Raw genomic sequence first — 14,827 nt, 5'->3', positions numbered from 1 at the left:
AAACCCAAGGTAGCTAAAATACCTTCTTCCTATTTTCCCCATAGCAACAATCCTGGGAGGTGAGTTGGGCTGACAGCATGACCGGCCCAACTAGTTTTCATGCCTAAGGCAGGAGTACAAATTCAGTTTCCAGCTTTCTAGCCTAGTGCCTTAACCACTAGACCAAACTGGCTTTCTTTTCTCTGTTTATTGTTGTTATTAAATCTACTTTAATGCCTCAGATTATTTGCTGCATAATTATACTGCTCAAAAAATAAATAAAGGGAACACTTAAACAACACAATGTACTGTATTTAATAGTAGGATGTCTTATCTTGTGTTCCCTTTATTTTTTTTGAGCAGTATATTTATGACTCTGGAGGAATTCAGGATCAAATGGTAGACCTCTGGGAATGGACAATGTATTTCTAAATTCTGATACTTAAGATAAATTTCTGCAACCAATAGTTTTCCTATAAATATCCTATTATTTATTTACACAGGTACAGCGTATCTTTTGCCTTCAACTCCAATCCATGGTTCTTAGGATAGCCAAACAAAAAATAGCTTTCCTAAACTTTAACTTTTCTCCCAAAGATAACTGAAAAGAATGCATTCTTCTTGTTCACACACACACACCCCAATTCCATTTCACTATTTTTCCATTATTTCTTGTGTTGAACATTAAGTTGTAGAGGAAGTGCCTGCATTATATACGGGGATTCTTAGTCATCCAGGTCATGGTTGTCCCAAAGGTGCTTTTTCCAAAAGGCAACTGGATTTTGCTTTTTCTTTGAAAACGTTTCACTTCTCATCCAAGAAGCTTCTTCAGTTTAAAAGTGAAGAAACTTCTTAAATGAGAAGCAAAACGTTTTCAAAGAAAAAAAAAAGCCAGCCCAATTGCCTTTTGAAAAAAGCACCTTTGGGACAAGTGCCGGAGGAGGAGGAGGAGGAGGAGGAGGAGGAGGAGGAGGAGGAGGAGGAGGAGGACTGTAGAGTCCTTGGTGCTGGCTCAGGAATTCTAGGAGCTGAAATCCACAAGTCGTAAAAGGGGCCCTAGTTGCCCACCCTTGCTCTAGTCTAGAGAAATGGTTTTCTCTCCTTTGAAAAATGAAAGCCAAGCCATAAAGTACAAGATTACTAAGAACTCCACAAAGGAAAACAATTTCTCCGAGGAGCGGGAACATGTTAGCAAGACGGAAAGACAGAAGGAACCTGTGCCAATCTGTTGACCTTGAAGTCCTCAGTACGTTTTACAGAAACTGCTAGGGCAATCTATTTCTTTTTTATTAAGATAATAACTCTTTGTGGAAGAAAAAGACAAGAGATGGATAGGGAAGGAACTTGAGGCTTGCCAATTAGGTAAATTCATGATTGTGCCCTCCCGACCTTCGCTCCTTTCGCCGCGACCTGAAAACTTGGTTATTTGAGCTTGCCAGCCTGGACTGAGGGTTTAGGATTTTAAATTTTTAGAATGTGATTTACTTGTTGGGGCTAATTTAATTTATTTTTAACCTTGTATATTGTGTTTTAACTGCTCTGTACACCGCCCCGAGTCCTTCGGGAGAAGGGCGGTATATAAATCCAATAAAATAAATAAATAAATAAATAAATTCTTCTACTAATGATGATACCATATTAACACAACCTGTATGCCATGCCACTGTTTTCTTCTTTGCAGCTTCCCTTCGAGTCTTCTGTATCATACTGAATACTACAGAAACTCAGTTCAGAAGCATTCATCTTGTAAAATCCATGCCAGGGAGGTTTGTCTCTTTATTCTGTTTCATACACCTATTTTTTTTTTTTTTTTGCAGCAAGGCCAATGTAAAACATGTTTGTGTGTTAATGAACATGGCATGGAAATTGTAAGAGAAAATATTTTAAGCAGCTTTTAGAGTTCCTGCCTTTGGAATTCATTAGCAAGTCCAAGCTGCAGTCTGACCAATGCAGTGTAAAAAGATTCTTTACATTTTTATTGGGAAGAAATGGTAAGACTGAATTTCAAAGCATTCTGCTAGATCCTAATAAGCCCTTGCTGAACGCCGTGGGAATTATTATTGAGTAAGTACGTACAATTTTCTTTAGGCTACTACTCCAATAAATCAATTTATTAGACTACCACTCCAATAATTATCATTCATATATTTGAGGATAGTACAGCTGAATGCATATTTTTTCCTGTTTCTAGAAAGGATGTCCATTGCATAATGCTTCATTCACAATGAATGATATATAGAACGCTTACAAATAATTTATTTTCAAGATTCAGAAAATCAGTAGGTATAAAATGCACATGGGATATACCTTATGTGTACATATATATACAGACAGCACACTGTACATTACCTAATGTTACAGAGGAAGGAACATTTCGCATGGCAGAGCTTGAATAGAAAAATAAAAGTAGTCTGGAAAATTCTTTCTTCGGGAAACTACAGAAATACTTGCAATCTCTCTCAAAAGCATCTTATGTACCTGAACCCAGAAAAGTATTAAGCCTTTTGGAAACCCAACTGCTTTGACTAAATGGATAATTTGGAGGTATGTTTCAATCAGTTCATAAAAGGGCCATTGAATAGTATATTCAGCCTTATTATACATACACAATAATGCTTCTATTCTTCAAACCAGAGTACAAAATTTATGAGCTGCTTATTAAATTAACTAACTTATAAGTGAAGTCAATCAAGTTGTGAATTAATTTTCTGTTTGTCTTAAATCCTGTTATGTAAACTTTTCTAGATAATCAGACATCACATATATTGATATTTTTTTGTCTTTTTAACATTTAAACCAGAGCTAAGTACAAGATACAGTCACCTTCATCTCACATTCAGTATCAAACAAATGGAATTCAAGAACTTTGAACATTATTCTGTAAAACTGTACTGGCTGCTGCAACTAGAAATGCTAAAATATTATATTTCAAATCCTATTTAAGATGTGGATCCTTGGTACTTTCTGAGTTTGGTTATTTGCCTGAGACATTGGGTTACCCAACTAGATAACATCATCAGTGCTCTGATAATGTTACCTAGTTGGGTAATGAAACATCTGCAAACAAACAAGCAGCTCAAACAGCACCAAGGACTCCATTACTAGAACTAATTAAGATGTTTTGATACATTTGGGGCATATCTATAAATTACTACTTTAAAATCAACTACCACAGATCCAAAAGATTTTTTATTTGACATTTTTAAGTAGATACCTTTTAAAGTTATTATTTAGTTTCACTGATGATATAAGGAGATAAATTCTTGATATTAAAAATAGTCCCTTTAAAAAAGCTTAAGAATAACAACTTTCCACTTAATGTCTCCAAATAATGATACAGATTGCAAGTCAGATATCTGTAGTTCTTCTTAAAACTGTTGCATATTAAACGAAACCTATAAACGTTTGGCATGGAAACGCTTTACTCCTTCAGCTAACTTTATGTTTAAAATCGTTTCCATTTTGTAGCATTCAAGTTCGTTAAGGAGTCTTCTCTTTAAATTTCACCGATGAAGCCATAAACTTCATTTCCAGCAACTCCACTCAGTATCCTCTTCCTAATATGACAACAAAAAAAGAAAAATTAGATTTTCCATATCCAGTCTTAAAAAGATGTAAACTTTGGCTGTAGCATTGTCTTTTACCTATTTGGATTAATGATTTTAATATTCCTTTAATAAAATTCTGCTGTAACCTTCCCAAAGTATTATGTTTTTCCCAGAAAAGTGGCAGCCAACAGTCCCCTCATTGAAGGTCCCCTATCCCAGCCTCCACACCAAGCTTATCAAATAACACTGTGATTTGATTCATAGTTACAAGCTTCCCACTATTTTGAAATTAGAATGAACTAATGCAGCATCTCCTTAGAATAGTGCAGTATATAAAAATGAATAGTTTCCTAACCGCACACTACTCTTAAAAGCTGGATAAGGGAGATATAGCCGGGTCTTGGAGAAACCCAGCATTACTGTGTCTTCTCGAAGTGCCGGATCTGCCCTAAGATGCTGGGAGTTTCTGATCCTGGCTTTTCAGATCTTCTACAAATCAAACCCAAGAGGTCCTTTATTTATCACAACATTGTTTTGTAGTATTTTGGAGTGTCTTAAGACGCATATTCATTCCCAATTAGCCAGACATGCTTAAATACTCATGCAACAAATTCTCGTATTTTGTCATTGGTTCCTGGTGTGTTCACATTTCCTATTTAAGAAACTAATCTTCCGTGATTGATAAGGAAGCTCTGATTGCTTTGCAAGAAGTACTCCATTTTCTTCTAAAGTTTGAAGGTTGCTAATTATCTGAGAAGCAAAAAGTCTACACATCGCACAGATAATACAGAATATGCCCACGACAAACAGCAAGATAGATAACTATTCTAAAAATGATTATTATAAGGTCATGAATACACTTACCCCTAAATCCTCGGCCACCACCTCTACCTCGTCCTCTGAAACCTCCACCACCTCTACCACCTCCAAAACCTCTACCACCTGCAAACAAATAAAAGTAGATGGGTCAAATTTTTACAGTATCAAAGTGAGTGAGAATAGCAAATAGAAAACGGAAACCTAATCTAAACAGATCCGTTAAAGTGTGCAGAGACCATTCATAAGAAATTGTAATAAAATCCTTGCTTAAAAATAATGGAGTTCATTGTCAGAGATGGCATGAGTCTTTAAATCATGCAACTGCCTTTTTTTTCTTTATAAAAGAACTAAGCTGTTCCTAGGATGGGCCAGCTTAGCAGAACAAGGCACTCTTTTTCATTTACTATCCTGCCAGCTATCCAAACAATGTAACTAGGACGACCAACTGGGATTAACAGACAACTTAACCAGGGATTTGTCTTATGTGAAGGCAACTGAAAACAGCACTCCCCTTCTCACTATGGCATTTTGCACAACCGATACATGGGGTTTGTTCCTTTTTGCTATGGCTGCTGCATTACCACTATTTTCAGCGTGCTAAAACTATGCAGAGAGGTTAATTTTATGCAGAATGAGATTTGGGATGCAGTAAATTCAGACTCATCTGTTCAGCCCTGGATAAATTATAGTCTTCTTCTAAATTATTCAACTTTCCTTCACATTTGAGGTTTTGTCTGAATACAATGAGCAGCCCTAACTGCTTTCAGGACTATAATGTTTGTGATCTTCTAAAAACAATTTTTCCATTACAGCATATATTTGTTCCCACTGTAAGAAAGAAATCCACCTACCTCCGCCTCGCCCTCCTCCGCCTCGCCCACCTCGCCCTCCTCTTCCACCTCGCCCACCTCTTGGGGCTCCCTTCTCACCAGGAGGCCTTGGCAAAAACCTCTGCAGAGGAAGCAATCTTGCTGGATCGATATAAAACTGAAGGGGGAGATTAGCATTAGACTTTGCCAAACCTTTACTTTTTGCTTGACATATGGCAACTGCTCTGGGATAGAAATAAAAGGATAACACTGGCCTCAGCCTATAAAGAAAATCTATTTAAAATGTTTTATCGATGGCATCTCCCCCCAGCACGTTTAGCCAAAATGTACAAGTCAATATCTCCTAGCTGTTGGAAATGCACTGAAGAAATAGGCACATATTTTCATGTATGGTGGTCTTGTAGTAAGACACAAAGATATTGGCAAAGGATTTGGACTTGGTTAAAAGAGATATTAGGACGCAAAGTCGAGTTTAGACCAGAATTTTTCTTATTGGGCATAACAGTTGAGAAATACTCCAAAGAAGAGTTATATTTGATGATCCATATCATTACAGCAGCAAAAATGTCATTCGCCCAGAATTGGAAAATGAGTGAAATACCGGAGGAAAGCGAGGTGACAAATAAAATTTGGGCGTGTGCAGAAATGGACAAATTAACTCTGGAAATTAAGAATAAAGATCAATCAGGCTATTACAAAATCTGGAATAAGTTCTACTTTTGGTGGGAACAAAAGGAAGGTCTCCATTTGAGTTCACAGATTGGTTGATTGCTTTAAATATGGTATAATTGTATACAACTGATGCGTATATTATGTATATATATATGTAAATCTCAAAAACAATGTAAGACAAGATGGTATGTCAGTCCGTTCACATCGTGTTCAATGTTTTAAACAATAAAATTTGGAAAAATTTTTTTTAAAAAAAGTATGCTTAATCAAAGACAAATTAAATAACACAGTACAATAAACAGGACGCAATTCTTTGGTTTGGCTGGAGGCGGGGAGAATAGATCCATCACTGGGAGGCAAGCGGCAGACTTAAATCATTTCTGACACCCTACCTTTTGCAAAATTCATAACTTTTCCTTTTAGAAGGGGATTGTATTTCTTTTAAAAAATACTGCTGCAAAATAAGGGCCTGCGATTATAACCCTAATGAAAACCAAAGAAGAGCAGGTACAGATTACTGATCAGAAGTACTCCGATGCTAGCCCCAGGGAATCCAAGAATGACAAAGCGAATCAGAGCAAGAAGCAAAATGCACCACTAAGTATGAGAGAATGAGACTATTTAGTAGTCATAATAGTCATTAATGTAGTAAGTTACTTTTTCTCTGTGTGCCTCTGGGTGTGTTTGTGTCTCTGTGTGCCTTTGAATCAGTGTCTGTTACCTGCCTGGACCAATCCCTGTAGTTCTGTTAGCAAGATTTTGGAAGTGGCTTGCCATTGCCTCCTTCCTAGGGCTGGGAGAATGACTGGCTCAAGTTTACCCAGTTGCCTTGTGCCTAAAATGGGACGACTCAAGGTCTCTTGGGTTCCAATCTGGTGCCTAGTTCAATGCCATAAATATTTAGTGAACTAGCAGTTAACAAACCACTACTATTTCATTGTTAAATTCATTTGCCACCACCCCACCATGGGGTTACTCTAGGCAGCTTACAATAATAAAAAAGGGGAAAAAATGAAAGGAATATAAAGAGAAATACAATAACAGAACAATAAAATGCACATTGACAAAGGATACACCTTTTTAGAGTTTAGACTCATATTTATGAATATTTAATGGAGAGCAAGATTACATATCACAAACATAAGCAGGACTTACCTTTTGTAGTTTTTTGAAAGATGAAGCTTTCATGTTTTCTGACAGTTTAACTGAAAAGTACTTTCAAAGTGGCTTAAGGAAAACTCTATTAAGATTCCTCACAGATGTCTTTTATCAATTTAAAAGTAAATCCTCAAACATAATGATGGTCCAATAGATAGAAATCTACAAAAGATCTTCTTAGTCCATTCATGACAAGGCACCTCCTTGCACTGATCATTACAATAAATAATATGAAACAGGAACAACAAGTGAACAGACAATATGATGCCTTCTAGATAAATTTTAAAAGCTGCATATTTTAAAATCTCCAAACTATAATAGGCATTAGAGTTCAACACAAGGAGATAAACTAGGCTGGAATTAGAGCACTCCCTATGTTTTTGCATAAAAATGAAAATACAATAGTACAAACTTAGGGAAGAAGTCCTCCACTTCTCATGTCCCTCACTGTCCTTAAAGCAAGGGAGAGAGCCTAACTTTCTTCAAGAAGATCAACAGCCTGCAAGTAATTTCTTATAATTTAAAATGACCAGATGAGGCTGATTTTGCATTAGATTCCAAGTGCAAGACAAATTTTTGAGAATTAAATGCATTCAAAAAGGATTTATTTGCCAGTCCCAAAATAAAATGGGGAAAAAAAACATGCTCTGGTCTATCTCTTTCATAAACACAACTAGTAATAAAACGGAATATAAGACTAAAGGATTTATTTACATTGCTAAACAGTTAATTTTCAAGAAAACATTACAATTTGTTATATCAAATTTGCAAGATATAGAAAAAAGAAACTCTAGAATCTAAGCAGCCAGCAAAATAGTAACTACATACCAACTGAAAAGCTGTGTCAAAAGCTGTGTCGGAGACGAGGTCTAGAGAGCGGTTGGAGATCCAGCCGATCCGAATCCGACCGATTGCAGTTAAGAACCTTTATAAGGTCTTATCTTGCGGCGATAAGGACGGCGAAGTCTAACTACTTTGCCGCCCTTATCGCGTCCGCAGATAATCGCCCGGCCGCCCTGTTTAGGGTGACTCGCTCCCTCCTTAACCAGGAGGTGAGAGAGGATCCCTTGCAGGGACGAGCCGAGGAGTTTAGTCATCATCTGGCGGACAAAATCGCTCGGATCCGGACCGGCCTGGACTCTGACTGGGCAGAGTCTGATGTGGAGGAATCAGGCGGTCTTGAGCACGTTATCTGGACTGAGTTCGACCCTGTTTCCCCTGATGATGTGGACAGGATCATGGGGAGACTGAGCACCACCACCTGTTTGTTGGATCCGTGCCCCTCCTGGCTAGCTTATGCGGCTCGGGAGGGAACACGAGGCTGGTTCCATGCAGTAATAACTGCTTCTTTGAAGGAGGGTGTCTTCCCTGCCGCCTTGAAGTGGTGAGACCCCTTCTCAAGAAGCCTGCTTTGGACCCGGCTGCTTTAGACAACTACCGTCCAGTCTCCAACCTTCGCTTTCTGGCGAAGGTTGTTGAGAGTGTGGTGGCGCATCAGCTCCCTCTGTTCCTGGAGGAAACTGATTATCTGGACCCGTACCAATCGGGTTTCAGGCCCGGACACAGCACGGAGACGGCATTGGTCGCGCTGGTGAATGATCTCTGGAGGGCAAGGGACAGGGGTTGCTCCTCTGTCCTGGTCCTATTAGATCTCTCAGCGGCTTTCGATACCATCGACCATGGTATCCTGCTGCGGCGTCTCAGGGGGTTGGGAATGGGAGGCACCATTTTACGGTGGTTCTCCTCCTACCTCCAGGGCCGCTCGCAGTCGGTGTTGACGGGAGGGCAGAGATCCGCCCCGAGGCCTCTCATTTGTGGAGTCCCTCAGGGGTCGGTTCTCTCGCCTCTCCTGTTCAACATCTATATGAAGCCGCTGGGCGAGATCATTCGTGGCTTCGGGGTGGGGTATCACCAGTACGCTGATGATACCCAACTTTTTCTTTCCACCCCGAACCAACCCAGTGATGCCCTCTCCGTGATGTCCCGGTGCCTGGAGGCGGTTCAGGTCTGGATGGGGAGAAACAGGCTTCGTCTCAATCCCGCCAAGACTGAGTGGCTGTGCATATCGGCATCTCGGGTTAACCAAGTTATTCCACCTCTAACGATGGGGGGTGAGGTGTTACCCCCCGTTGATAGGGCTCGCAACTTGGGCGTCCTCCTGGATTCACGGCTCAATTTTGAAGATCACATAGGAGCCGTGACCAGGGGGGCTTTTGCACAGGTTCGCCTGGTGCGCCAGTTGCGTCCCTATCTGGACCGAGATGCCCTACGCATAGTCACTCATGCGCTTGTGACCTCCCGTTTGGACTACTGTAACGCTCTCTACATGGGGCTGCCCTTGAAGACCACTCGGAGGCTTCAACTGGTGCAGAATGCGGCCGCGCGAGTTGTAATGGGGGTTTCCCGATACTCCCATGTAACACCTCTACTCCGCGAGCTGCATTGGCTTCCGGTTGCCCTCCGGGTGAAATTCAAGGTGCTGGTTATCACCTATAAAGCCCTACATAGCCTGGGTCCGGGGTATTTGAGGGAACACCTGCTGCCGGCATCAAACGCCCTTCGCCCAGTGCGCTCCCACAGGGAGGGTCTGCTCAGGGTCCCGCCGGTAAGAGATTGCCGGCGGGTGACACCCAGGGATAGGGCCTTCTCAGTGGAGGCGCCTGGCCTCTGGAACCAGCTGCCGGTGGAGCTGAGGACTGCTCCCGACCTCCGATCATTCCGCCGGGGCCTGAAGACCTGGCTCTTTGAGCTCTCGGGCCCAGGCTGAGGAGACATTTATTTTAATTGGGGTTTTTAATAGTACAGGGTTGATTTAATATTTTTTAAATTGGGTTTTAACTTTTGTATGGTTGATTTTTAACTCCCTGTAAACCGCCCTGAGTCCTCAGGGAAAGGGCGGTATATAAATGCAATAAATAAATATTAAATACAAAGTGGCAAACACAACATATATTTCCTTAATTAATGCAAAGGTTCCATACATCACCTTGGCTGATCTGGATCAGGTAACTGAGGTCAGTCCAAATTATAGGTTGGCTAGGTGGCAACTAGGAATTCTAATTTCACTATTACCCAGAAATATGAATGACTATCCATAAAGTCCTTAGGAATTGAGATCAGCCTGAAGAAGACTTACCTTTTTTTTTTAAAATTAATCTAGAAGTTTGGTCAAACCAAAAATGTCCAAATTTAAAACAGCTAATCTTTTAACTACTTAATAGACAGAATACAGTGGTATAGACGGCTAAAACTGAATGTAACTTTTAGAAGTTTTATCTTTTCTTGTACACAAATAAACAAATTAACTATTTTGTTTACTTTGAATTTAGATGCATTCAAAAGTACACAAAGGATACAAAGTCTCTAAGTTGCCCAAATATTTCATCCACTTTCCCAATCTGTTCTTTGTTTTCTAAATAAACTGGTGCATTGAAATAAGGCACTTTGTTTTCGTCAGTGACACATTTACAAACAATATCATCTTCACAAGGATGCATAAACTCTCCAAGAACTGCAAAGAAGAATAACTAAGAAATTAAGTTATCTAGGTTCTCGCTTCTTCCATTTTCTCTAATATTCAATATACTTACTAACTACACTTTCTGGAGGTCCTTGGTCATAACCGCCTCTATTAAAGCCACCACGTCCTCCTCCACGTCCAAATCCACCTCTTCCACCACCTCTTCCTCCTCCTCTATTGAAGCCACCACCGCGACCACGGCTGAATCCACCACGATTATTTCCACCTCTCCCTCGAAATGACATGTCTTCTTTCTGTTCAATATGTATAACAAGTCTAAAAGATCAACTGAACTTCCAATTACACATATTAACCATTATTGCCATCAACTTTGGAATACCCCTCAGGCAGCTGGTACATAATATAGTAATTTCAAAGCAAGAAATAATTTAGCTGTAAGTAATACTTCAGGTTTACTGCAATCATAGGAAACATGCACTTGTTAAGCTCCTACAAAATCTTCTATGTGCTGACCATTCTAGGAAAAGAACAGGATAAGACATCAGGTGACACTAATGTATTTTCAATGAATTAGCATATCTATTGGTATTAAATAGCAGTTTTGTCAGGCCTCTTAACTTCAAAGGGTTAAAAGTAAAATTTCAGTCATGAAATTTAACTTTTCCTTTTGCCAGACTTCACCAATAGACCATAACTTTATTGTCAAGTTAAACTAAAAGATAATCTTATTATGTAAAACTAATAGATCATATTTTGCTTCTATTTCTGATCAATGACCATAATAAATGTTTTGATATTGTTTCCAAAATATGGAGGGAATTATCTGTTGCAAGAAAAAGTAGTACATCTGTTCTACGTCTCATAACTTATACTCTTTCAAAATATCTTGTCTTGCACTTATACCCTTGTATACCGTATTTTTCTGTCTATAAGACGCACCCTTGTATAAGACGGCCCCCAATTTTCTAAACAAAAATTCAGAAATCAACATTTTAAATATTAAACCATGCTATCACACAAGGGAGGTGACTTCCTCCAATTAGATGGCGCTCTGCGGGCTTAGTCCCGCTCACCCCCTCAGGCATCAATCACTGTACTGAGGTGGCTTCCCAGGGCCTCTTGCAGCTTCAGCCTGAGCTGCCCCGGTGAAAAACAAGTCATAGAAGGCGGCTTCAGTGGGACCGGAAGCATCCTTGAGACAGCATGATCCTCCAGCACCAGGCGGCATCTCAGGCCAGCTTTCTCCCCATCCATGCAGCATCTCGGGCTGCATGTAAAGAACCCACACAGGCATGCCCTGGGCTGCAGAGGTTACCATTATTTTTCCATGTATAAGACAGATGCACCTGATTTTTGAACAGGGTGTTTACAGGAAAAAACAACGTCTTATACACGGAAAAATATGGTACCTAAATGTTACCAAATAAGGTTTTGTAATAGGGTTTCAATCTGCATATAAAAAGCACAAGATACAATATGTTGGCAATCTATCCATTTTTTAAATCCTCTTCGTTTTACAGATTAGCAAGAACTAATATATAAAATGTCCACCCACCTCTTTTGGTGGCCTGAAATGCTACTTCAAATGTCTGCAGTGAGACTTGTCTCTTCTAGTGTGTTGGAATACTCCAGTTCTGGTCGCCACCATACAAAAAAGATGTTGAGACTCTGGAATAAGTGCAGAGAAGTATCACAAAGATGATTAAGGGGCCAGAGAGGCTGAAACATATGGTTGCAGGAACTGGGCATGTTTAGCCTAATGAAAAGATAAAGACAGGTAGGTGACTTGATGGCAGTCTTCCAATATTTAAGAGGTTGTCACAAAGAAGGGAGGGACAACCTATTCTCCAAAGCACCTGAGGGCAAAACAAGTAGTAATGGATGTAAACGTATCAAAGAGAGATCCAACATAGACTTAAGAAGAAATTTCCTGACAGTGAGAACAATTAATCAGTGGAACAAACTGACTTCAAAAGTTGTGAGTGCTCAAACACTGGAGATTTTTAAGAAGCGATTGGACAGCCATTTGTCCGAAAAAGTATAAGGTCTCCTGCTGGGGCAAGCGGTTGGACATTAGAAGATCTCCAGGGCGCAGTGGGCTAATGCCTCCTTAAGTAACACCAGCTGCCTGCAATTAGTGCAGGTTCGCATCCCACCAGGCTCAAGGTTGACTCAGCCTTCCATCCTTCCGAGGTAGGTAAAATGAGGACCCAGATTGTTGGGGGCAATTAAGCTGACTTTGTAATAATGCCGCTTGGGGTGTGTGTGAAAGCCCTAATAAGCAGGCATATACATAGAATGAAGGCTACTGCTAAGCTTGTAAGCCGCCCTGAGTCTTCGGAGAAGGGCGGGATATAAATGGAATTAAAATAAAATAAAATAAATAAAACTTGGTGGAGCAGTGGGCTAATGCCTCCTTAAGTAACACCAGCTGCCTGCAATTAGTGAAGGTTCGCATCCCACCAGGCTCAAGGTTGACTCAGCCTTCCATCCTTCCGAGGTAGGTAAAATGAGGACCCAGATTGTTGGGGGCAATAAGCTGACTTTGTAATAATGCCGCTTGGGGGGCTCCAAAACCCCTAATAAGCAGGCATATACATAGGATGAAGGCTATTGCTAAGCACATTGATTTGTGCTTAGATTGTAAGCCACCCTGAGTCTTCGGAAAAGGGCAGGATATAAATGGGATTTAAAAAAAACTGTTTTGTACTCTATCCAACGAAAAATGGGTGGATCGGACAGCTAAGATAATGCCAAATAGAACTATTTTCTGAACCTCGGAGCCCTACTTTGTACGACCTTTCTTAACCATCTCTCAAAACGCAAATGGAACTGAATACTGAATACGCAGCCCTGGGTCAAATCAAATTTGGTACTAAACTAAGTCTAAAAGTCACTCGTGAAGAACCCCACTCTGGAAGCCAATACGCAAAACCACAATATTTTTAAAAGTACAACTCTTCGTATAGGATCGATTCTCTTTCCATTCAATAATTTACTCTCCCAAAAGTGATGTTACATTCTCAACAACAAAAAAAGAAAACCCCACACAGCAATATATGTGTGCGCGTGTGTATATCACAGTCAAACACACACACACTTCGATCTACGAAGACACCAAGGAGACTTCGGGAGATCGCAACGCAGAAGCAGCTCCTGTTCTCGGACAGACATCCCACCCCACAAACCCACGACGGCTCCCACCTACCCGAAACTTGTCCCTTTTCCCACGTGGCCGCCACTCTTGCTCAAAAGCGACGCCACCGCTCACCTTTGATGATCTCAACAAACTGCGCCAGATGCTTGACCAATCCCAATCCTTCTGTAAAATGACACCCGCCCAGCAATGATCACGTTTCCGCTTCACAACATTTAGATTATTACTTTTTTAACCCCCTGTGTGTAGTGCAAGTAATTTGCAGCCAGCGACAAGGCATGGTTGTCGCTGGAGCAAATTCACAGCTCCAACCAGCACTCCGCTAACATCTCTCTCATGGTTAGTTAAATCTGCCTTTATGATGGTGGTTCGGTTGAATTCCTCCCTTTCCTCCTGTTGCACCGTACTTTCTATAATGATAGTCAAAGAAGACACATTTTTCTTCTGTTTTACGTGCTGCAGGCCGATCTGAGAAATGTTATTGCTAATTTCCTCTGCATAATAAATTGAAATTTTCCAAGCAGATGAAGATATATAAATGACTTGATTTCTGGATTATGTGAATAACTCATGCTTCGTCCGTTAGTCATTTCTCGTGGGTGAATTTGATTGTAAGTTATTAATATTTTAGGCTTTACTGTTTATTTTTATGTTGTTAGTGTCAAGGTTCTGATGAATGAGAGAGTACTCCAGGATAGACAATAGTTTTAGAATTCATTGGTAATCAATTTTATGTTTTTTATATCTTAAATCTAATTATAAGTGTTAGTTTTAATTCCTAAGTGCAGTGCTGCATTACTATACCTAAATACAGTATGTTACATTTGAACAACTGGATCTTATTACATGTTGCAGCCTTACCATTCTCAAAATGTTTATGGCTTCTGTTTTCTCCTTTTTCCCCCCTCTTTGGCACTAACATAGTGAGCATTCATTTCAATCCCACTTTTTGACATCACTGTCATTCTGGTACAAATTTTTGATTTGTTTATTTATTTTATTTTTTATTTTATTTTAATTCCATTTATATCCCACCCTTCTCCGAAGACTCAGGGCGGCTTACAAGCTTAGCAGTAGCCTTCATTCTATGTATATGCCTGCTTATTAGGGCTTTCACACACCCCAAGCGGCATTATTACAAAGTCAGCTTAATTGCCCCCAACAATCTGGGTCCTCATTTTAC

General features: G+C 40.1%; 1 protein-coding gene across 5 annotated transcripts; it reads right to left on the bottom strand.

Annotated features, from left to right (window-relative positions):
- Window positions 1–2,218: 2,218 nt before the first annotated feature.
- On the bottom strand, window positions 2,219–13,747 carry GAR1 (GAR1 ribonucleoprotein). 5 transcript variants are annotated; one of them, XM_081333275.1, is made up of 8 exons: window positions 13,696–13,747; window positions 12,043–12,343; window positions 10,597–10,780; window positions 10,363–10,517; window positions 7,004–7,063; window positions 5,198–5,333; window positions 4,392–4,469; window positions 2,219–3,536 (listed from the first exon to the last, which is right to left on the bottom strand). In XM_081333275.1, exons 3-8 carry the CDS (start codon window positions 10,769–10,771, stop codon window positions 3,523–3,525), a joined length of 618 nt encoding a protein of 205 aa, XP_081189401.1. In that variant the 5' UTR covers window positions 10,772–10,780; window positions 12,043–12,343; window positions 13,696–13,747; the 3' UTR covers window positions 2,219–3,522. The 5 variants fall into 5 exon arrangements, with proteins under 5 accessions (XP_081189401.1, XP_081189402.1, XP_081189403.1 ...); XM_081333276.1 differs by having other exon boundaries at window positions 12,043–12,155; window positions 13,696–13,746; XM_081333277.1 differs by having other exon boundaries at window positions 12,043–12,243; window positions 13,696–13,719.
- Between the last annotated feature and the right edge of the window lie 1,080 nt (window positions 13,748–14,827).

The sequence above is a fragment of the Vipera berus genome (genome assembly GCF_964194415.1).
Source record: "Vipera berus genome assembly, chromosome: 7".
NCBI lineage: Eukaryota > Metazoa > Chordata > Lepidosauria > Squamata > Viperidae > Vipera > Vipera berus.
The sequence above is the reverse complement of the archived record's forward strand: the minus strand, read 5'-3'. Positions and strand labels throughout refer to the sequence as shown.

Bases quoted from the DNA above. Each gene is read 5' to 3' on its own strand.
- GAR1 (XM_081333274.1), bottom strand. The intron at 10,518-10,596 runs GTAAGTATATTG...TCTTCTTTGCAG, and splicing joins ACCTCCAGAAAGTGTAGTTA to TTCTTGGAGAGTTTATGCAT. The intron at 4,470-5,197 runs GTAGGTGGATTT...ATTTGTTTGCAG, and splicing joins CGGAGGAGGGCGAGGCGGAG to GTGGTAGAGGTTTTGGAGGT.